The sequence below is a fragment of the Terrapene carolina genome, unplaced genomic scaffold (assembly GCF_002925995.2).
Source record: "Terrapene carolina triunguis isolate 2854851 unplaced genomic scaffold, T_m_triunguis-2.0 Scaffold182, whole genome shotgun sequence".
In the NCBI taxonomy this organism is placed as follows: Eukaryota; Metazoa; Chordata; order Testudines; family Emydidae; genus Terrapene; species Terrapene triunguis.
This window is the reverse complement of record NW_020664533.1, coordinates 382,628-402,154: the sequence shown is the minus strand read 5'-3', so window position 1 is coordinate 402,154 and position 19,527 is coordinate 382,628. Positions and strand designations below refer to the sequence as shown.

The 19,527-nt window shown below is 41.5% G+C and overlaps 1 protein-coding gene across 1 annotated transcript in view; it reads left to right on the top strand.

The window, feature by feature from the left end:
- Positions 1-1,207: 1,207 nt before the first annotated feature.
- Positions 1,208-19,527, top strand: part of LOC113407040 (vacuolar protein sorting-associated protein 41 homolog) — a 141,655-nt gene continuing 123,335 nt past the window's right edge. Inside the window, exons 1-2 of the mRNA XM_026654127.1 lie at positions 1,208-1,238; positions 7,332-7,370. Coding sequence (XP_026509912.1) covers positions 1,218-1,238; positions 7,332-7,370 — 60 coding nt within the window. The 5' untranslated portion in view covers positions 1,208-1,217. The remainder of the gene's footprint in view (positions 1,239-7,331; positions 7,371-19,527) is intronic.

The window sequence follows — 19,527 nt, the reverse complement described above, 5'->3', positions numbered from 1 at the left end:
GGGGCGGCAAAAAACATAGAGCCGCCCCTGACTCTGACAGTAAGGAAATTTTTCCTAATGTCCAACCTAAACCTCCCTTGCTGCAATTTAAGCCCATTGCTTCTTGTCCTATCCTCAGAGGTTAAGAAGAACAATTTTTCTCCCTCCTCCTTTTAACAACATTTTATGTACTTGGACTTTTTGCTCCCCCTTCCCCTCTTGTGAGAATGGTGTTAGGCGGTCGCTGAGAAAAAGAGAGTGCTCTTCCTACAGCAGCTCTGACTGGTTGCTCTGCCCCAAGCAGTGGGCAAGTGGGGTAGATAGCCCCCTCTGAGAAGCTTTCTCACTGGCAGGGCTCAAATTTGCTAGAAAGTGAGAGCTTCACTTCTCTCCCTACTGGCCTCTAGCACAGCCAAAATCATATCACTCGCAAAAAAATAATGGGAGTTGGCAACACTGGAGGAAGGCAATTTTGGTCCCTGCTTCAGGAGCTCTCACTAGTTAAACCAACTAAGAGCTGGGCCCCAGTGTGCAAGACACTGTTCAAACACATAGTAAGAATTGGTCCCTGACCTGAAGAACTTGCAATCCAATGCAAAGCATGGTGGTGAGTGTGTGACATGGGAGCTGTAACTTGTCAAACTCATCTCATATAGGGCCTACTAAACTTCTGTTAAGATAGCAACAACTTTTAATCCCTGCTGAACTGGGCAGGATTCCTGCGCTCTCCATTATATTTTAAGTCCCCTAATTGGTGTTTTTCTTAAACCCCCACCTTCTGAAATCATGTCAATACATCAGGATCTCAAGCTTTCATTTTAAAATAGGAAGTTTCTAGCCCTCATGGTTGAGGAGAAAAACATGAAAATGCCAGGTTCGCCCTAAAGGTTTAAAAACCACAATAAAATAACAACAGGTTTATTATTGTTCCAATCGCTCGTAATTTTTAAGGCAATCTCATAATTTCTTGGGGCCTAGCTCCTGATTTTTTGATGATTGTGGCTAGCAGTGCTCTGTCGCTTACTATTATCGTCTGATAGTGAAGACATTTGCACTAAGATCTGGTGTTGCCTGTGTACCAGTGAGGCAGGCACAGGTGCAGAGGCCTCCCCCCCTCCTTCTCTGCCAGCCCTAATCCCAGCAGCAGAAGAGGAAGTAGAAAAACTACATTACCCAAACTGCCTCTACCGCCCTCTGACTTCCAGCGGCTTCTCACATGACTGTCAGGTGGCTACACCATGGCGGAAGCAGAGGAGAAGGTAAAGGCTGTGCCAGCGCAGCGAGCACTGACAACTGCACAGTGGGAGCCCCAGTGTTTGCTCCGCGCGGAGGAGTTAAACTAGGGGAGTGGAGAAACCACTGCGTTTTCTAGCCGATGAAGGGGAAGAGAGAGGCTTCTGGGGGGGCAGCAGCAGGAGGGGGCTGGGGTTGGGGGGAGGGCAGCAGCAGGAGGGGGCAGGGCTGGGGGAGAGTTGTGGGGAGCAGAGGCAGTGGGAGGACTGGGGATTGGGGGGAGGGTTCGGGGGGTGGAGGCAGCAGGAGGCATGGGGAGGGTTGTGGGGGCCAGAGGCAGCGGGAGAGGTGGGGAGGGAGGGTTGTGGGGGGTGGAGGCAGCAGGAGGCATGGGGAGGGTTGTGGGGGCCAGAGGCAGCGGGAGAGGTGGGGAGGGAGGGTTGTGGGGGGTGGAGGCAGCAGGAGGCATGGGGAGGGTTGTGGGGGCCAGAGGCAGTGGGAGAGGTGGGGAGGGTTGGGGGGGGGGAGGGGAGAGGCAGCGGGAGGGGGTGTAGATTGGGAGGAGGGTTGTGGGGGCAGAGGCAGCAGGAGGGGTGGGGAGGTTGTAGGGGGGCAGAGGCAGCGGGGGGGGAATTGGAGGGGAGGAGCAGGAGTAGAATTGGGAAATGGATGTTTGTGGGAAGCAGAACTTGTGGGCTTTGTGGCTAGAAGAGTGGTGTAGGGTTAGTGCACAGTTTTGCAGTCTATTCTGTATTCCTCTTTTTGAAGATGCCAGCACAGTGTGGTCCTGAGGGCATTTAAAGCTGAGGATGAAACCCTGTTCATCTCTGTCAAAGGTTCAGAATCAATATTGTAGACTCATTCATTTTCACATATGCATAAAAATAGCTTAAAGTCCCAGATTTATGAGCATGAAATCACCAACCCCACTAGTTTGACTTCTATAAAGCTATTGGATATTAAATACCACTCATTTATTAGTTATATCAAATTCTTATTGATTGAGTTTGGTGGCTATGATTTTGTCAATGTTTAAGTTTTTAGTAATATTTCAAATCAATTATCAATCTCAATCAGTTGTTGGGTATGAGGAGAGAATATTACGGTTTCTTAAATTATTTTACAGAGAAGATTATTGGTGACTTCTGGGTTGGAACTATTCTTAAATATTATATACCAACAATTTGTTTAAAATTACTTTTATAATTGATCATATTACCCTATATGAGAAAATCCTCTTCTTGGGAACTGTATTGTACAGGGAAACCTTTCTTTAGATTTTGTCCAAAATTTAATCTCTTTCATGGTCATTCCATGGTATAGACCAGAGCTGTGCTTCCTTTAAATATTTTCTTTCTTTTTTTTTTTAAAAGCAACTTTTATATTCTGAGGGCAAAGAAGGAAGTGTGTTAAATCTTCGAATGACAAAACAAAATTTTGATAGTCATTAGGGTCTTGATACGGTGTAGTGCACTGTATTGGCAGATCCAAGAATTTAGCAAGGTCCAATAAAGGATTGGACATTTATATGTATAACAGAATATCCAGAGTTATCTTAATTGATAACTTTTTTGTGGGGGGGGAGGGGTAGGAGATGCTAAACTTCATGCCTTAGAATTTAAAGCAGTCTCTAACTATTGGATATCAGGGTGAAACCTAATGGGCCGGGGAGGCGGCAGATTATCCCATGCCTGCCTATTGCAGGGTTCTTACACTTTAGAATTATCTAGTAGTGGCAGACAGGGATTCTGGACTAGATGGATTTCAGGTCTCATCCACAATGGCAATTCGAATGTTTCAATCCCTCTACGTGCCCGAAGCCCCTTTGAAGTGAGTCCAGGGGTCAGCATGTGCTGAGCTCCTGGCAAGATTGAGGCTGAAGAACCTTATTCTGCAGTTCTATGTGTGCAGCAGTTTTAGAATTTAGTATGTGACTCAAGGAAAACTGGTAATCATTACAGTAATAGCCTTTCAAATAGTGTAATAGGCACTAGTCTATGTTTAGCGTCCAGTCCTGTCAACATTTAAGTGTATAGTCAGTGGGATTACTCCTGTGTAAAGTTATACATTTAAATGTGGGCAGGAGTGGGGCCTAGTTTTAATGTAATATTTTACAATAAACCCTGGCAGGTAGGGTTTAAGGCAGGATCTTTGGAATCTGGGGGCAGATGTAATAAATGTTAGGGTAGCATGTGTGAGCACACAGCTGATTGTTGCATGCGGGCTGCTTCACTTCAGAGGAAGATCAAGAATGCAGAGGTGGAAGAAAGAAATGAGTCCATCTGAATTGGTTGGGAGAGAGATTCTCTTCTGGAAGCTAGGGAATGAGTATGGGGGAGGGTGGGATATTCTCTGGGAGGCAGCTGAAATTTTGGTTGTTCTAGACCTTCTTTTAATATACCTGTTACACATAGTACTTTTCAGCTCAAAAGGACTCTCTCCATGGAACATTCTTTGGGGTTGGGTGGTTCCCTTACGTGAGACAAGAATAAAATAGATTTAAGAAAAAGTTTCCCAGCCCAAGTATAGCAGTTTCATACGCTATAAATATAATTTGTTTAAAGCCTTCAGAAAATTGGCTTTTCCATATCTTCTCCACTGCCACACACGCTTTTTGTCAGTATATTGGGCAGTGTGACTGGTGTCTTTTTGTTGGGCATAATAAAGCTTAGGAGAACTATTTCCCCAGGATTTACTTCCTAACTATGGAGAAATTTAAATTCTCTGAAGGAGGCTGGTCCTAATGTTGGTATTTATAGGTTGCATATCAGATATACACCTCCTCTACAATGTTGTGAATTTTGTTGGTCGAGGCAGTTTCCTTTGTGTTCTCTCCATTGTCTCTGTCACTAAAATCTATAATTAGTGCACCCCATGAAGGCACAGTCAAATATAAAAGTATCATATTAAAAATCCTTACTTTTTTATTAATGAACACCTTTTGATTATTAAAACAGTCTAATTTAATTGTTTGCATTTCTCTCCCTATGGACTATCATATGAGAGTGGTCTTTTCACTTTTGCTGATGGTCAGTTTCGCATGTAGAAGATGCAGTGATTTATATTTGGGTTTCCCTACACTGGAGAGGAACTATAAATAGTGTGTGCATGCAGGTGAACTTTCATTGGAATTTAGGTTTTGTGATCCTCTTTCCCTGCCTATCTAAGTTATGGGCCTAAAGTCAGTTGATGGCATGTAGTGTAAAGGGAAAACCCTCCCACAACAATGTGGATGAAAGATTGCATTTGGTGAGATGCATTGTCAAGCCTGCCAAATCAGAGATTAACTATACTGGTTAGGAATTTTTAAATTTCCCCAGTTTTCTCATCTGTGTATCATTTCTCCATTCTTAGGTTTCTTGAAAACCAGCATCTGCCAATTGGCTGAAATATACACCACCACTGCTAATTCCCCCCCACCCCCCTTCCACCCCAGAGTGTGACAGGCCTGCCAATGATAGTTATTAGGTCACTGTTTGGGATTCTGGTCACCTACTAGTCACTCATCAGGGATTTTCTGTTCACAGTTAGGAGACTATTTTAAAAATAAAAAATAGAATTCGGGATAATCCTCTTGGTTCATACATTTAAAAAACCCATCCCAACAAAACCCCATTGTAGTCATGACTGTAGTTACTATTCCAATTTTACCTGTGGGAATGGGAGAAGTCAGGCAGAAAGCTTTTCAGAGTAGCTCCCTTGCATAGTGAGTTAGCAGGGTACCTGTCAATTCTAAACACCGAAAAACACTGCCAACGTCCTATCTGGTGATACAGAGTCTGTTCATTAGCTTCCCAAACCAAGATTTCCTTTTTAATTTTTGCTCAGCATTTCCTTTAATAAACGGTCAGAGCTGTAAATTTTAGAAATAATATTGCACTCCTGGATGTAGAATATATGCTTGTGTGGCTTTCCCCCCCTTGTGTATGTTCTATGTGTTTAGGGTGTTAATAGCATCCATCACAATGGTATCTGAGTGCCTGTCTAGTAAAATCACTTTTATGGCATTTACATAGATAAGTGATTTGAGTCAACTTCTGAAGTCCTTTGTGATGTAGCACAATATGTCCTGGTATTTTTTTGCCCAGCTCCTGGGAGCTATGCTGTGCAGGTGGGTTTCTGGGCTTTTGTGGAACCTCATTGACTGAAATGAGACCCCATGAGGCCACAGGGATCTGCCCATGTGGAACTAACTGCTTATGTGACTGGGGCCCTAGTTACTCTCCTTCATAGTCACAGTCGTTCATTGTTGTTGTACTATATACCTTCCTCTGTTTATAAGTTCTGTTCTTGGAAGAGGGAAACCTTTTGAGAATACTGAGAATATCAGAACTGTGAATCTCATATAGTTTCTTATTAATTACTGATGATGTGCTTAGTGCTGTGCATGAAACAAAGGCAGTCCCTCCATTTCTAAATCTAATAACATACTGTAAGTGCAATATAAATTCTATGTTGCACCTTGTGCTGTACAGTGGTTCAGCTCATGTCACTTGTTTAGTGCTCTGCATGTCACCATAATTTAGTTCTATATGTTTAGGACTTAAATATTTTATTGAATGGAATTTCTTTTAATTTCTTTTAAGATATTAACTGTAACTTGCAAAATGCTTTCACTAAACGTTTTGATTGGAATTTGTGCTCCTTGGATTGAGCTTTCTGTACCACTTCCAAGAGAAGTGAGACAATGGGCAAAAAATATTTCAAACCTCCACTTGAAGGAATGTCAGGATTTTCCTCCTTCCTTTTCACCTCTACCCCTGTTTTATAGTACATTGTTTCTGCCCTTCCCCATGCCGTGACTTGAACAGAGAATAAACAGTTGCATCCCATTTAAGGACAATATTTTAGAGATGGGCCTGGCTGTAGTGAATAAAGCTTGGAAAGGCAGATGACTGTAAGCATGGTAATGCCTTGTATGGAGTCACAACCAGTAAATGGAAATGTGACTTTTCCCCCTTCTCTAAGCTGTTTTGCTTGGTTACTAATAGTGATCTTCAATCGTGCAGAGAAGGCATTTGCTATGTGCTTAAAGGTTACAATAAGCACATTTTTATAGCACGAAAATAAATAAATGTGACCATCAAACTAAAGATGAAACACTGGTAATCATCAGAATTAGATTTTCTTTCTCCTTCATCTCTCTTCTCATTGTCTGTAACTTTGTCTCGTGAAATGCTGTACCTAAATATCTTATTGTCAAAATATTACTTCATAAGATTTGAAATACTTCTTCTCTTTTGTTCGTTCTTCATTTATATCACGGGCTGTTGTTAAAATGCTTACGTTCACTGTCAGCATATTAGTTGTAACCTTTTATTGCTATTGATAACTATAAATACGTTAAGTAAATCTTCATTTTGCTGACCTCTTTGAGGAGGCATGGCATCAGCAGATTTCACCAGTGGACAGGTGAGAGATTAGCAAGAGTAGGCTCGTCTCTTTTTTGTAGGATGGTAAGATTCATTGTCTTGAAAGGCAGATGTTTTAAAGGCACAGTTTCTTGGAAGGTTTGAGCAAGGCACTCTGTCTGAATTGTGCATAAGTGGAAGAGTTGTTATTAATATGCATCATCATTAGAATTCTCTGGGAAACTGTTTAAAAGAGTTAACCAGTTCAAAATAAGCCAATGAATTAATGGCCGAATAGTGGCTAAATACAGAAGTTGGCCTGTGGATCACTTGAGCATGCAGTTCTGTCCCGCGGGCCGAGATGCTAGATATTGCTTTGCAAGATTGATTGCCCAGTGCTGGTGAGGGAAAACCTTTCAGAGGCACCTGACTATTGCTTAGAGCCTTAGATGATGCACATTTCTGGAATGATGTGGTATTAGTTGCTGTCTGCTTTAGGGTAGCCAACAGTAGCATCACAGCCAACCAGTGCCACTGACTGTCAGTGTGGCACCAGATTACAAGTCCTAAACACAGAATGGGTATGGATAAACAAGAAAAGCAGAAAAGATAATCATTCATCTGTAACACATTCAGAATCACTTGAAACTCTATTGACCTTTTGCCTCTAATAAAAAGGCTTGTAGAATTAAAAAAGTAAGGTAATTATCATTTGCTCTGCACAGATGTTAAATTTTCTTCTTCATGCTTTTTTTTTATCGCTTTCAGGAAATCAGGTCTAACGAAGAATCTACGGATGATTCTGAGGTAAGGCTGTGTACAGGGGCCTCATGGTTGTAGTGTTTAAACTGCATTTTTGTCAATATGCAGGGGTTTTTTGGGGTCTCGTTTTGTTTTTTGTTTGTTTCTATTTTGGCAGCCGCTTATTTACCAGAGAAGTGTGCTTGTGCTCTAACAGGTGGTTTGAGCTGTGGGCAAATTAATAGCGAATGTGTACCCTTTAAAAAAAATAAAAATACAACTTGACTTTAAAGCCTGGGATCACAAGATTTTAATAAAGTGAATCATGTTAGAAGGTAAAACTTTAAATTCATGCATTTCTACTTTGAACAAATGAAAATGTGATTGACAATGTCATTTCTATATAGTATATTACATTAAAGAAATGCAACTGATATTTAATGATTTCACAGCCTAAATTTAGTCTTTGTTTATTCAGCACATGTTTGCCAGATTGTATTTTGAAACAAGATTGGTCTATCGACTTGAAATGTTTGCACCATCAAAGAAATTTAAGTATTCAGGCGGTGTTATTGGGTGAGCAGAAGAAAGGGAGCTGAAATGAATCCAAGTCTTCCCTCCTTACGCCAGTGCAGTACATCCAAACTTAGTTCTTGGATGCAACTGTGGAAGTCTAATGTATAGTACTTACTCTAATTTTTGCATTGTATGTAAACACAAAGGTCAGATTGCGGACAGGGAAGGGGAGTGGAATAGGTGGCAGTGCATTCCCAAGCTCTCCCAATAGGGTGGTAGACAGATGCTATCATGTTGGGCATTGCCTGAGCATGTAGGTGACTTTCACCCATTATCGATTAGATAGCTTAACGTGGCTCCCAATGCTCAAAACTAGAATGAAATGGTGGTGAGAGAAACATTGCTCTTCACCTAGGGGTGTTAACTACACTGGAGATTGGGATCTAAGGTTCAGGCACTGGCTGTGGTTAGGCTGTCAAGTCCCCTAGCGGATCTTGCTGGTGGTCTTGACTCCCCTGTTGAGTGAGTTTGTAGTCGGGAGGGCTTGAGTCCCCTGTACTGGGTTGAACTCTCCTTCCCTTGGTGACTGTGGTGGCTGTATTTATCCTGGGCTGGATTTTCTTTTTCCTTCCTAGCTGCAGGGGATGCTATGGTATTTTCACTCCTTGGTCTCAGCAACCTCATACCTCCTCCTGCTGTCCCACCCCCTCTGCCTGCAGTTTCAGCTGCTGCAACCCCAGCTTTCAGCTACTGTTGAAGCAGCTACCTGAGCCAGGGCTTTCATGACTCAGTCTTGGGCAGCAACACTTTGGAATTTTGTCACCCCTGGATCTGATTGGCTCGTGATAGTGATGGGAGATAGGGCTCCATGGGATGTAGCTCAGCTATGTGCTGATGCAACCCACTATGTACAACAGTAACCTGCTCTCCATTGCTGTTTTCTCAGTCTCCTATATCTGAACTGATAGCCTGTGTTTTTGTTTTTTGTAGTTTTAAAGCTCTTTGGGAAAGGGATCTCGTCTCTCTACTTTTTTAAAGCACCATGCATGTTTACAGCACTGCATAAATAATTATTAAGGCTAAGTTTTTGTCAGGGATATTTTTAGTGAAAGTTGGGGACAGGTCACAAGCAATAAAAAATTCACAGAAGCCTGTGACCTGTCCCTGACTTTCACTAAAAATATCCCTGACAAAATGAGGAGGCAGGTTCAGCACCCACTGCTCCTGGGATTCTTGGGTCCCCCACTGCTGCAGTCAGTGGGAGCTCTGGGGTCTCCTGCCGCTGTGGGGAGTCAGAGCTGCGGGGTCCTTCTGCCCGCGAGGCTGGGCGGCTGCGGGGTCCCCTCGCACCTGGGCTGGCTAGGCACTCTTGGGGGTCTCCCATTGCCCACCAAGCCTGGGAGCTGCAGGGTCCCCCAGCCGCTTGCCACAGCTGATCAGCTTCGGGGGGGTCCCCAAGCCCCCACCAGTGCGGGGTGCCCCTACCAGTGCAGGGGCTGGGAGCTTTGCGACAGGAAGGGGCTGGCTGGGAACTCCAATCCAGGGGCAGAAAATGTCATGGAGAACAATGGAAGTCAGAGATTCTGTGACTTCTGTAACCTCTGCGACATAATCATAGCCTTAATAATTGTTGAAGGTGGAGCTGGGCAAAAAACAGACTGCGATTTTTGTCTATATTTTCACAGTTTTTCCCCTTAGTTAAATTTGGTCCCAAAAATTGTCAAAATTACTCATGTCAAAATCTTTCGACCAGTTTATGGCAGTGCACCTTTATGTTAGTCCATAAATACGCAGAGTAATATCCACCTAATTTTCAGTCCTATTGGGAAGGTATGACAGGACCTAAAGGATCAAATCCTAATTCTGGTTCTTACTCAGATAGTTAAGAACTACTCAAGATAGTTAATTCCAAAGCAGACTGTGAAGAGTTACAAAAGGATCTCATAAAACTGGGTGACTGGGCAAGAAAATGGCAGATTAAATTCAGTGTTGATAAATGTGAAATAGTGCTTATTGGAAAACATAATCCCAACTATACATATAAAATAATGGGGTCTAAATTAGCTGTTACCACTCAAGAAAGAGATACTTGCTGTCATTGTGGATAGTTCTCTGAAAACATCCACTCAATGTGCAGTGGCAGTCAAAAAAGCGAACAGAATGTTGGGAATCATTAAGAAAGGAGTAGATAGAGGCAATATGATATTTTCTATATAAATCCATGGTACACCCACATCTAGAATACTGCATGCAGATGTAGTTGCCCCATCTCAAAAAGAGATATCGGAATTGGAAGAGGGCAACAAAAATGATTAGGGATATGGGGAGAGATTAATAAGACTGTGACTTTTCAGCTTGGAAAAGAGACGATTAAGGGGGGGATGTGATAAAGGTCTATAAAATCATGACTGGTGTGGAGAAAGTAAATAAGGAAGTGTTATTTACTACTTCTCATAACACAAGAATTATGGGGTCACCAAATGAAATTAATAGGCAGTGGGTTTAAAACAAACAAAAGGAAGTATTTCTTCACACAATGCCTAGTCAACCTGTGGAACTCCTTGCCAGAGGATGTTGTGAAGGCCAAGACTATAACGGGGTTCAAAAAAGAATTGGATAAATTCATGGAGGATAGGTCCATTAATGTCTGATGGGCAGGGATGCTATCCCTAGCCTCTCTTTGACAGAAGCTGGGCCTGGGTGACAGGGGATGGATCACTTGGTGGTTACCTGTTCTGTTCATTCCCTCTGGGGTACCTGGTATTGGTCACTGTCAGAAGACAGGATACTGGGCTAGATGGACCTTTGGTCTGACCCAGTCTGGCCGTTCTTTTGTTCTATAAAGACAAGTGATGATTTGTCTTTAAATATTAGCTGTTACAACAAGCCTGGAAACAACATCTAAAATGTGCTGAAGTGAACTAGTGAAACATGTCCATGATCCCTGGAGGTCCACATCTTTGACTAAACCATTTCCTATGATCATTGAGGCATAATTATCAAATGATATATGCTGACCATTCAAACGCATGAAGACTAAGTGTGGTGAATTGCTGCTTTAATTCTCTTGATGTGAAATGTATATGGTCATGGATTAGTTTGTCCATATCCCTGTGTGTTCGCTCTTTTTTCATACTAAACATAATACATTGTTATGAGATTAGAGTTGGGGTTGACAGGCAGTGTTATCTTGTGGTTATAGCAGAGGACTGGACTCACTGAACCAGTGGCAAGATTTACCTATGTGACTAGGGCAAACCATTTTAATTCTCTGCACTTTGGTTTATACATAAGTAAAATACGTATAACATTTATTACATTGATTCATTATAGGCAGTTACCACTATATTCATTACAAAATTAATGGCAGACAATTGATGTTAGCTTTAATCCCTTTGAGATTCTTGGTCGTATGGGGCAATTGCAAATGATGAGCATTGTTATCAGAGGAATTAAGGTGTAATTGCCCATGTTAAGCTTTAACTTCTTGCAAAAAATCTTCTTCTGTGGTGTGGAAAGGGTGAAAATAATCATAGGATTAGAAGGGACCGCATATCCCTCTTTGAACCATTCCTTCCCCCCCCCCCTCTGAATTGTGTGCACACAAGGAAAAAAACTCTCTTCTGTTAGTCCTTACTGTGACTTCACTGCACCATCTTGCTGTCTTTTTTCTATTAGATTGTAAGCTTGTTGAGACAGGGACTCTCTCCATTTTGTGTCTCTGTCAGAACCGAACACATTGTCCACTCTTAACAAATTAAAATATACTGCTAATAATTTACCCACCTGCATGGTCTGCTTTGAGTTAACTGTTCCTTAATGAATGTCAAGATGCTGTTTGTACAGAATCAATGGCAGAGCGTCACAATGGATCTCAGACATGTGATGTTTTGCAAAAAAGACTGTTTTGCCTATGTGATGTCACACAGCTCTTCATTGCAAATCTGGTTTCCACTGGTCCCGTAAGTTGAATTCCTGAGGCCATTTAAATCTGTTTAATGTTTTCCAGTTGTTTAATTTAGAATGTCTAAAGCACATAGGTATAAATTAGTAGAGGTAGTACATATCCTCGTATGTTCAGCAAACCTTTCAGTGATGATGGTGGTAGTTATTTGTGTCAACACTATGCAATTGTAGCAGATCTTTCATTGTAACTACACTACAATTTACTCTCTTATTTCATATCCTTACATATGATATGGGGTATTATGAGCTTTTACTTATCATGTAGACAGGCTACTATTTAATCTACCATGATATGGTGAGCAAACAATATATCTAAAATGGTATTTTAATTCTCGGGAGAAAAAAGTACTTTAGCTGCAAAGTATTTTCACTGCAATCTTGAAGCACTAACTTTTTTTTTTTAGACTTCTGTCATTTTTTAAAATGGCACATGTGATGTACATATACTTCATTTTTCCCAACCCATAAAACAATCAAGTGTGCTACATTTTAGATCGAACAGGTTTATTTCACAGAAAAGTTCTAGATATGATGCTACTTCACTGTTGTATTTAACGTTATTTTACAGCACCTGGAGTTGCATATTAGGGCCGTCACATTTGATGAGGCCTTTTATATTTAAAAAAAAAAAAAAAAAAAAAAGTAAACTGACTTTTGATTGTTCATAAACTGTTCAGAAGAAAGTCTGAATAAATTATGTACAGCATGAAGCGAGATTTCTCAGTTTTACCTATAGCTATAAGTGGTTACTTTTACAACTGAGCTTGTTTTTCCCAACCAAATCTTGATTAGATTTTGGTACCTAATTGTTAAAAATCTTCTCACGTTTGTTAGCTTTATATCAATGCTTCTTAACACATCTGTGGTACAAAGTATTAAGTTGAGAGGTAAATATACATTTTCCTTGACTTTGTGAGTTGAGTATAATACTCAGCTAGGATGTGCCTTGGCTTTTCAGTTTAGTTCTCTATTAGCAAATGCTGTTGCACTGAATGATGTAATGTACCATTTGGGGTTTGCTTTTTTTTAAAAAAAAAGAGACGGTAATACTGCACTAGTTCCCCCTGCTAGCTTATATTGCGGAACCCACACATAGATCTTTTTTGGATCTTCTCTTCTGAGTAGAGAGTCTTTTTACACCTGCTTTTGGAAGATTCAAAAGCTTTCTTTTCTGCAATGCGCCTACTTGAACTTTGTTTATATTCAGTTCCCTGATGTTTATCACTCTGGACCTCAATGCTGTTTTGCATTGTATCACTATAGCCAACCAGTAACAAGGCTTGATAGCTGAACTACCTGATAGTATCTGCACAATGTGACATAGTCATGAGGCAATCTATGGCATTGTTGTGAAATCTTGTGAGCGAATGTGGATGTTACTTCTGCCACCAGTATATGTCTGGTGCACAAAATAATTATGCTTATCCACAAATTTACATATATTTTTCCATCAGTATAGATTATCACTGGTATGCACAAGGGAAGTAGGGGATTTGTCAGTTAACTTGATGATATGCACTTTATAGAGTGGGAAGAATGATTTGGAGCACCATACTGGGGCTCAAGAGACCTTCAATTCCTGTCTTTACCACAGACTTTCTCTGTGACCTTGGGCAAGCACTTCAACTACATTCTGTCTCAGTTCCCCTCTGTAAAATGAGAGTTGTTTTTGGTTTGGCGGGGCGGCACTCGGGGGGGAGGGGGTGTTTTTGGTTCGGCGGGGCGGTGTGGGAGGGTTGTTTTTGGTTCGGCGGGGCGGCACTGGGTTTTTTTGTTTGTTTTTTGTTTTTGGTTCGGTGGGGTAGCGCGGGGCGGGGGGGGTTTGTTACGGTGTGTTTTTTTTTTGGGGTGGCAAAAAAGTTAGAGCCGGCCCTGCTCCTAGATTACTCTGAACTGATCCGGACCTAATTACAAATGTTTCAAGTAAACGCAGCAACTGGTTAAAAAAAAAAAAAAAAGATTTCCTAGCCCTGCTACGTTCCCCACCAAAATATTCCCTTGGCACAGGGCATCAAGCACAGATGGGCTCTTCTACTACTGTTGTCGTTAAAGCGGCACCATCAACTTGACAAAAAATGAATTAAAAGTAGATTCAGATACCACATCAGCCCCTTGATTGCATCTTTGCCATTTCTTGTATTTCAGCTCCTTTTGTCTGACAATTTACTGTGTCCCCTTTGGCAAGCCACTTCACCTCTGCATGCTTCTCCTACTCCATCTGTAAAAGGGGGCTATATTAGCGTATGCCTACACTACCCACGTTACAGTGGCAGCGCTGTGACGTGGGCAGTGTAGACATGCTTTATCGCGGGGGGAGAGCTCTCCTGGCGATAAAGCACTGTCTATACCGGTGCTTTTCAGCACTAAAACTTTTATCGTTCAGGGGGGTGTTTTTTCACACCCCTAAACAACAAAAGTTTTAGAAAGTGGCAGTGTAGATAGCCTTAGTCTTCCTTTTTTCTCCCCCCAGTTCTTCGAGATCTACAAATAAAAAGTACTGTGTATGAACTTCTTAAAAAGTTTTATATATTCTTTCTCTCTCTTTCTCTCTCTCACATGCTCACTAGCCAGAGAGAGCTCACTTCTTCCTGCATACCTAAAGTGAAACCAGCCTTTTAAATAGGGTGCGGAGAAAGGGAAGGTATGCAATAAAAAAACCAACTCTGTTAATGAGAAAATGTATCATGCAAATAATTTATCAATTTGAGTCAGTGGGATGAGCATTGTAAATAATGTATTGAAGTTTAAATGGAATGTTTCCATACATTAATTTTAAAAACAAGTTTGCAGTGACTAAGATTATAATATGCATCGTTATAGGATTGACTTCCAAGAAAAATGGGTTACTGGTTTTACTACTATATTCTTCTAATATCTGCTGTTCTTGTGTGAAAATTAGATACTTCATTTAATGAGCTATTAATATTAAACAGAAGTTCCAGTTCTCCTGTCAGTGTGTGTTTTGGAATATATAAAAGGTAAAAATACTGCCTTGCACGTTACATAAATTAAATGCAATTGAAAAGCTACTGTGTCAACAGTGTGTGCAGATGTGGCCTTCCCAAAATACTAATTCATTGATGTGGATGGAGCAACACTGAATTTTCTTTTTCAATAATTTCCTAACCAGTTTCACATTTCAGCGAGTTGATAAAAGAAACTTCAAAAATGACTGTTCCCAAAATTGCACTGTAGGGTATTCATATGCAGTAGATCACAAGATGGCAACAGTTAGTGCCCAAGTAGTGTTCATAAGGGAAACAAATGGTTCTGTTGAAATTCCTTACTCAGCAAAGGGAAATACAAGTGGAAAGGTGTAGTTTCATTCAGATTTGACTTGTCTTAGGCTTTTCCTTCCCTATTGGAACTTGTCTGGGATATCAAAAATACAACAAGCCATCTTATGTTGCTCTGTAATTAGAGTGACTAGGATTATTGTATGCGGTTGAAGTGGTTTTATAATTCCCAATGGTTTGATGTACACAAAACTTCAAGTGAGAAAAAACAAATAGACAGCTGAAGTGAAACCAAATACTTTTGTGGACTATATTTTTTTACATGTCGCTTATGAGGATTGTTCATGTGCAGTATGTCTTCTGTACTTCTGCTTCACAGCTTGGCTTATGTCTAGACTTGTAGGGGTGAATCTGGAATTGGTGTTACACACATATTGTGAGACTTTCTTTATACCATGGCAGTCCTGAAAAGAAATAAAATGCTGTGTGCTTTTCCTTTCATCTGTATATTACTTCATCCTTGGAATGCAACCATCTTAATATTTATTCATGGGCAGCCATATCATTGTAATTCCTTGCTTTAGTATACCTACATTTTTCCCAAAGAAGCCAAAGGATTAAATAAATTCTCAGCAGAAAATCCATCAGAAGAAAAGAAAAGATTTCTCACACCAATTTTCCTGACAGCCTGATCCATATATGCCAAAGATCAGCATGTTTTTGGTGATTTGGCTTATGAAGAACCATACTGGGGTTGCACAGGAGTTGATTCGCTTCATTTCCTTACTCAGAAAAGCAGTGTATTTTCACCATAAAACTATAGAGGTCAATATTTTTGGCAGCATAAAATACAAGTGTGACTTCATGATTTGGTAACCTCAATCTGAGCACCTCCATTCTATTGTATAGCAATAGCCATATTAATACAAACTTATTCTTCTAAGGTTAGAAGCTTGCAAGGGTTTTTAATATTTATTTCAATTTCATTTTTAACTCGCTTAGTCCACATGGAAAAAGATGCTATGTTGTCAGCCCTGGAGAGAGAGAGAAAGTTGTCCTTTCTTTGCCTGTGGAGTAGGTATAACTGGGGAAGTAGAGTACATTTCTTCACACTACCTTGCCAGTGGTTCTCAACTCTTGCCTAAAGAATCGATTCTGCTGTTAAGAGGATGGCTTAATCTTCAGGGGCACTCATTCCTTTGTATCTTTGTTGAAGCTGCCATCCAGGTTGTTAGTTGTGGTGGAGTTCTTCTGTCACATGGCCATCTGTCAGCTAGGAACTGGCCTGATACTACAAATTCATTTTGGTAAGCCTCCCAACAGCCATCAGATGGTAATAACTTTTTGCCAGTATCAGCCTGATCTGAATTTGAACTGATGATTCAGATGAAAGTCTCTGTATTCTATTGTTAATCTGTTAACTTGTCCAATCATTCCTTCCCTGCTTTTTAAAATTTTCTAATCACAACAGTTTGATTTTCGTCTCTCCTCCCCCACTTCTGACCAGAAGGAATTATTTCTTTCTTTGAAATAGGTTTACCAGTGTGAATGGGTTTTGCATAGTCTTACACAGGGGAGTAACACTGATATATCTGCAGGCTGGTCCCCCACTACCTCTCAACATTTTACCTTCAACTGGATGAGCAATAGAATAGCTTACTTTAGAGCTTATTCCAGTTTGTTGCTTGGCTGTCCAGCAAATTAGGGTTCTGAACATGAAAGGCTACTAAATGTCTATTTTTCCTGTCCAAAATTATTTTATATATGTATATCATAGTAATATATCTCTGAGTGCATTGAGAAAAATTGACAAATCATGGTCCTAATCCTGACTACACAGCTTCACCCTTCATAAGCAGAGAACAGGACAGATGATAAAAGGGTGATATATAGTGATTTAGCTAGCGAGCATACATCTTGCCAAGCTGGATCTCAGACCTCCCACATGAAGTGTCCATGTACCCTGAGTTGCAGAGAACCTCAAAATCATGTTGCACATCCTAGTGCTGCTTTTGAGGTGATCGTCTGTGATTGCAACGTGTTAGTGCAACAAAATGCTTTATACCTAGCTATTAATTTCCAAATCCCTTTACAAACATTAATCTTTGCATATCGATGCCACATCACTATATAACTGTGTGTGGCATCCTCACCTCTCGTCAGTTTTGTTAAATTTTTGAATTCAGTAGCCGAACTGCCAATTATTATAGTGGGAACAGGTGCAATACCCTCACCCACATTATCTGATTCCTTACCTAGAGGAGTAAAAATGCTATCATAAGCATGGCCATACTGGGTCAGGCCAAAGGTCCATCTAGCCCAGTATCCTGTCTTCCGACAGTGGCCAATGCCAGGTGCCCCAGAGGCAATGAACAGGTAATCATCAAATGATCCATTCCCTCTCTTTCACTCCCAGCTTCTGGCAGACAGAGGCTAGGGACACCATCCCTGCCCATCCTGGCTAATAGCCATTGATGGATCTATCCTCCATGAACTTATCTAGTTCTTTTTTGAATCCTGTTATAGTCTTGGCATTCACAACTTCCTCTGGCAAAGAGTTCCACAGGTTAACTGTGCGTTGTGTGAAGAAATACCAGGGGTGAAAGGATGTACCAGTAAGAAGCCGGTACTGTCCCATACGCAGCCCAGGTTAAAGCACTGCTGCGGCAGCACTTTAACGTTGCTGCCCCTTCCCTCCTTCCCCCACCTGTCGGTGGCCCTGCCAGTAGGGACCCTACTGGCAGGGCCGCCGACGGGGGAGGCAAAAGGGGCAACGACGTTAAAGCGCCCCTGCAGTGCTTTAACACCATTGCCCCTTTTGCTGTCTCCCCAGCCACCGACAGAGGGGGGCAAAAGGGGCAGCTGCCCCGGGGCCAGTGATTTAAAAGGGCCCAGGGCTCCCGGCCGCTACTGCGGTGGCCAGAGCCTTTGGATCTTTTAAATTGGTGGTGGGGGCCAGACAGCCCGGATAGGCTGGCTGGGGGAGGCTGACCCCCCCAGCTCCGCCCCTTCCGCCCGAGGCCGTGCCCCTTCCCAAGCCCGGAGCCAGCCCCAGTAGTGGTAAGAATTTAATATTTCTTTCACCCTGGAGAAATACTTGCTTTTGTTTGTTTTAAACCTGCTGCCTATTAATTTCATTTGGTGACCCCTAGTTCTTATGTTTTAAGAAGGAGTAAATAACACTTCCTTATTTACTTTCTCCAGACCAGTCATGATTTTATAGACCTCAATCAGATCCCTCCTTAATTGTCTCTTTTCCAAGCTGAAAAGTCCCAGTTTTATTAATCTCTCCTCATACTGAAGCCATTCCATAGCCCTAATCATTTTTGTTGCCCTTTTCTGAAGCTTTTCCAATTCCAATATATCTTTTTTGAGATGGGGCAACCACATCTGCACGCAGTATTCAAGATGTGGGCGTACCATGGATTTATATAGAAGCAATATGATATTTTCTGTCTTATTATCTATCCCTTTCTTAATGATTCCCAACATTGTTTGCTTTTTTGACTGCCGCTGCACATTGCAACTACCTCTTCTGTTCTTGGGTGTGGGAACCAGTCTAACATGCCTCATAGTGAGGCACGTGGGAAATAGCTCCTGATGGATTCTTTCATTGCCAAATGTCAGTGTTGCTGAGCACCCACAGTTCACATTAGAGTCTTATCACCACTACATGTGGGTGTGTCAGGACTGTGGCTGAGCCACGTCCTGTGCTGACTGGCCAGTGTGACCTTTGGCCATAAGGAGTATACACACAATGGTCTGAGATACAGCATGGTCTCGTGGACTGAGAGCAATGGATTCATTTCAGTTCTGGTACTGACGCCCTCTGTGCACATGGTCAAGACATGTACTCCAGCATTTTCAAATCTGATAGATACCCATATGTAGTGGTGATATGTGTACAATCCTTTGTCCAGCTCTGAGTTTGCTGCCACATTTTGTGGTGGCCGGGAATCCTTTAAATTTTCGGGGTAAAACACTGTTTTGCAGGCCTATCCTGCCTAGGCTAATGCTGTGCTCTTAATACTGTTGGCAGAGCTGGTATCCGAATTCCTATGAATGTTGCTCTTAGAAGTGGTACATGTGATTATAGGACCCTACTCCTTCCAAATCAGCTGTGGGAATTTTTTTCAAAGACTCACGCAAACTAAACTAATGCATAATGTCCCTAGAAGTGAGCATACAGAAATTATTTATATGTTGGTGACCACTCAAATTAACATGCCTGATATGGGGCCTTGAGCTGACCAAAAAGTAATGGATTGCCTAGATAACTGAATTCTGCTAGATACGTGTAGATGAACTTTGTACTTCCATATAGAGAGGAAGGCAAGTAATTCTCCCTGGATACTGTGTAAAAGTACAGAAGTCTTGTAATCTTTCTTTATCTGTTGAAGAATTCTTGCGACAAGTGAAACTACTGTGAGCCAGCTCACAAAGCGTATGTTTTATGCACTCTGCATAACCATAAGAAGCTCTCTGAACCTTTATGCTAGACTGAG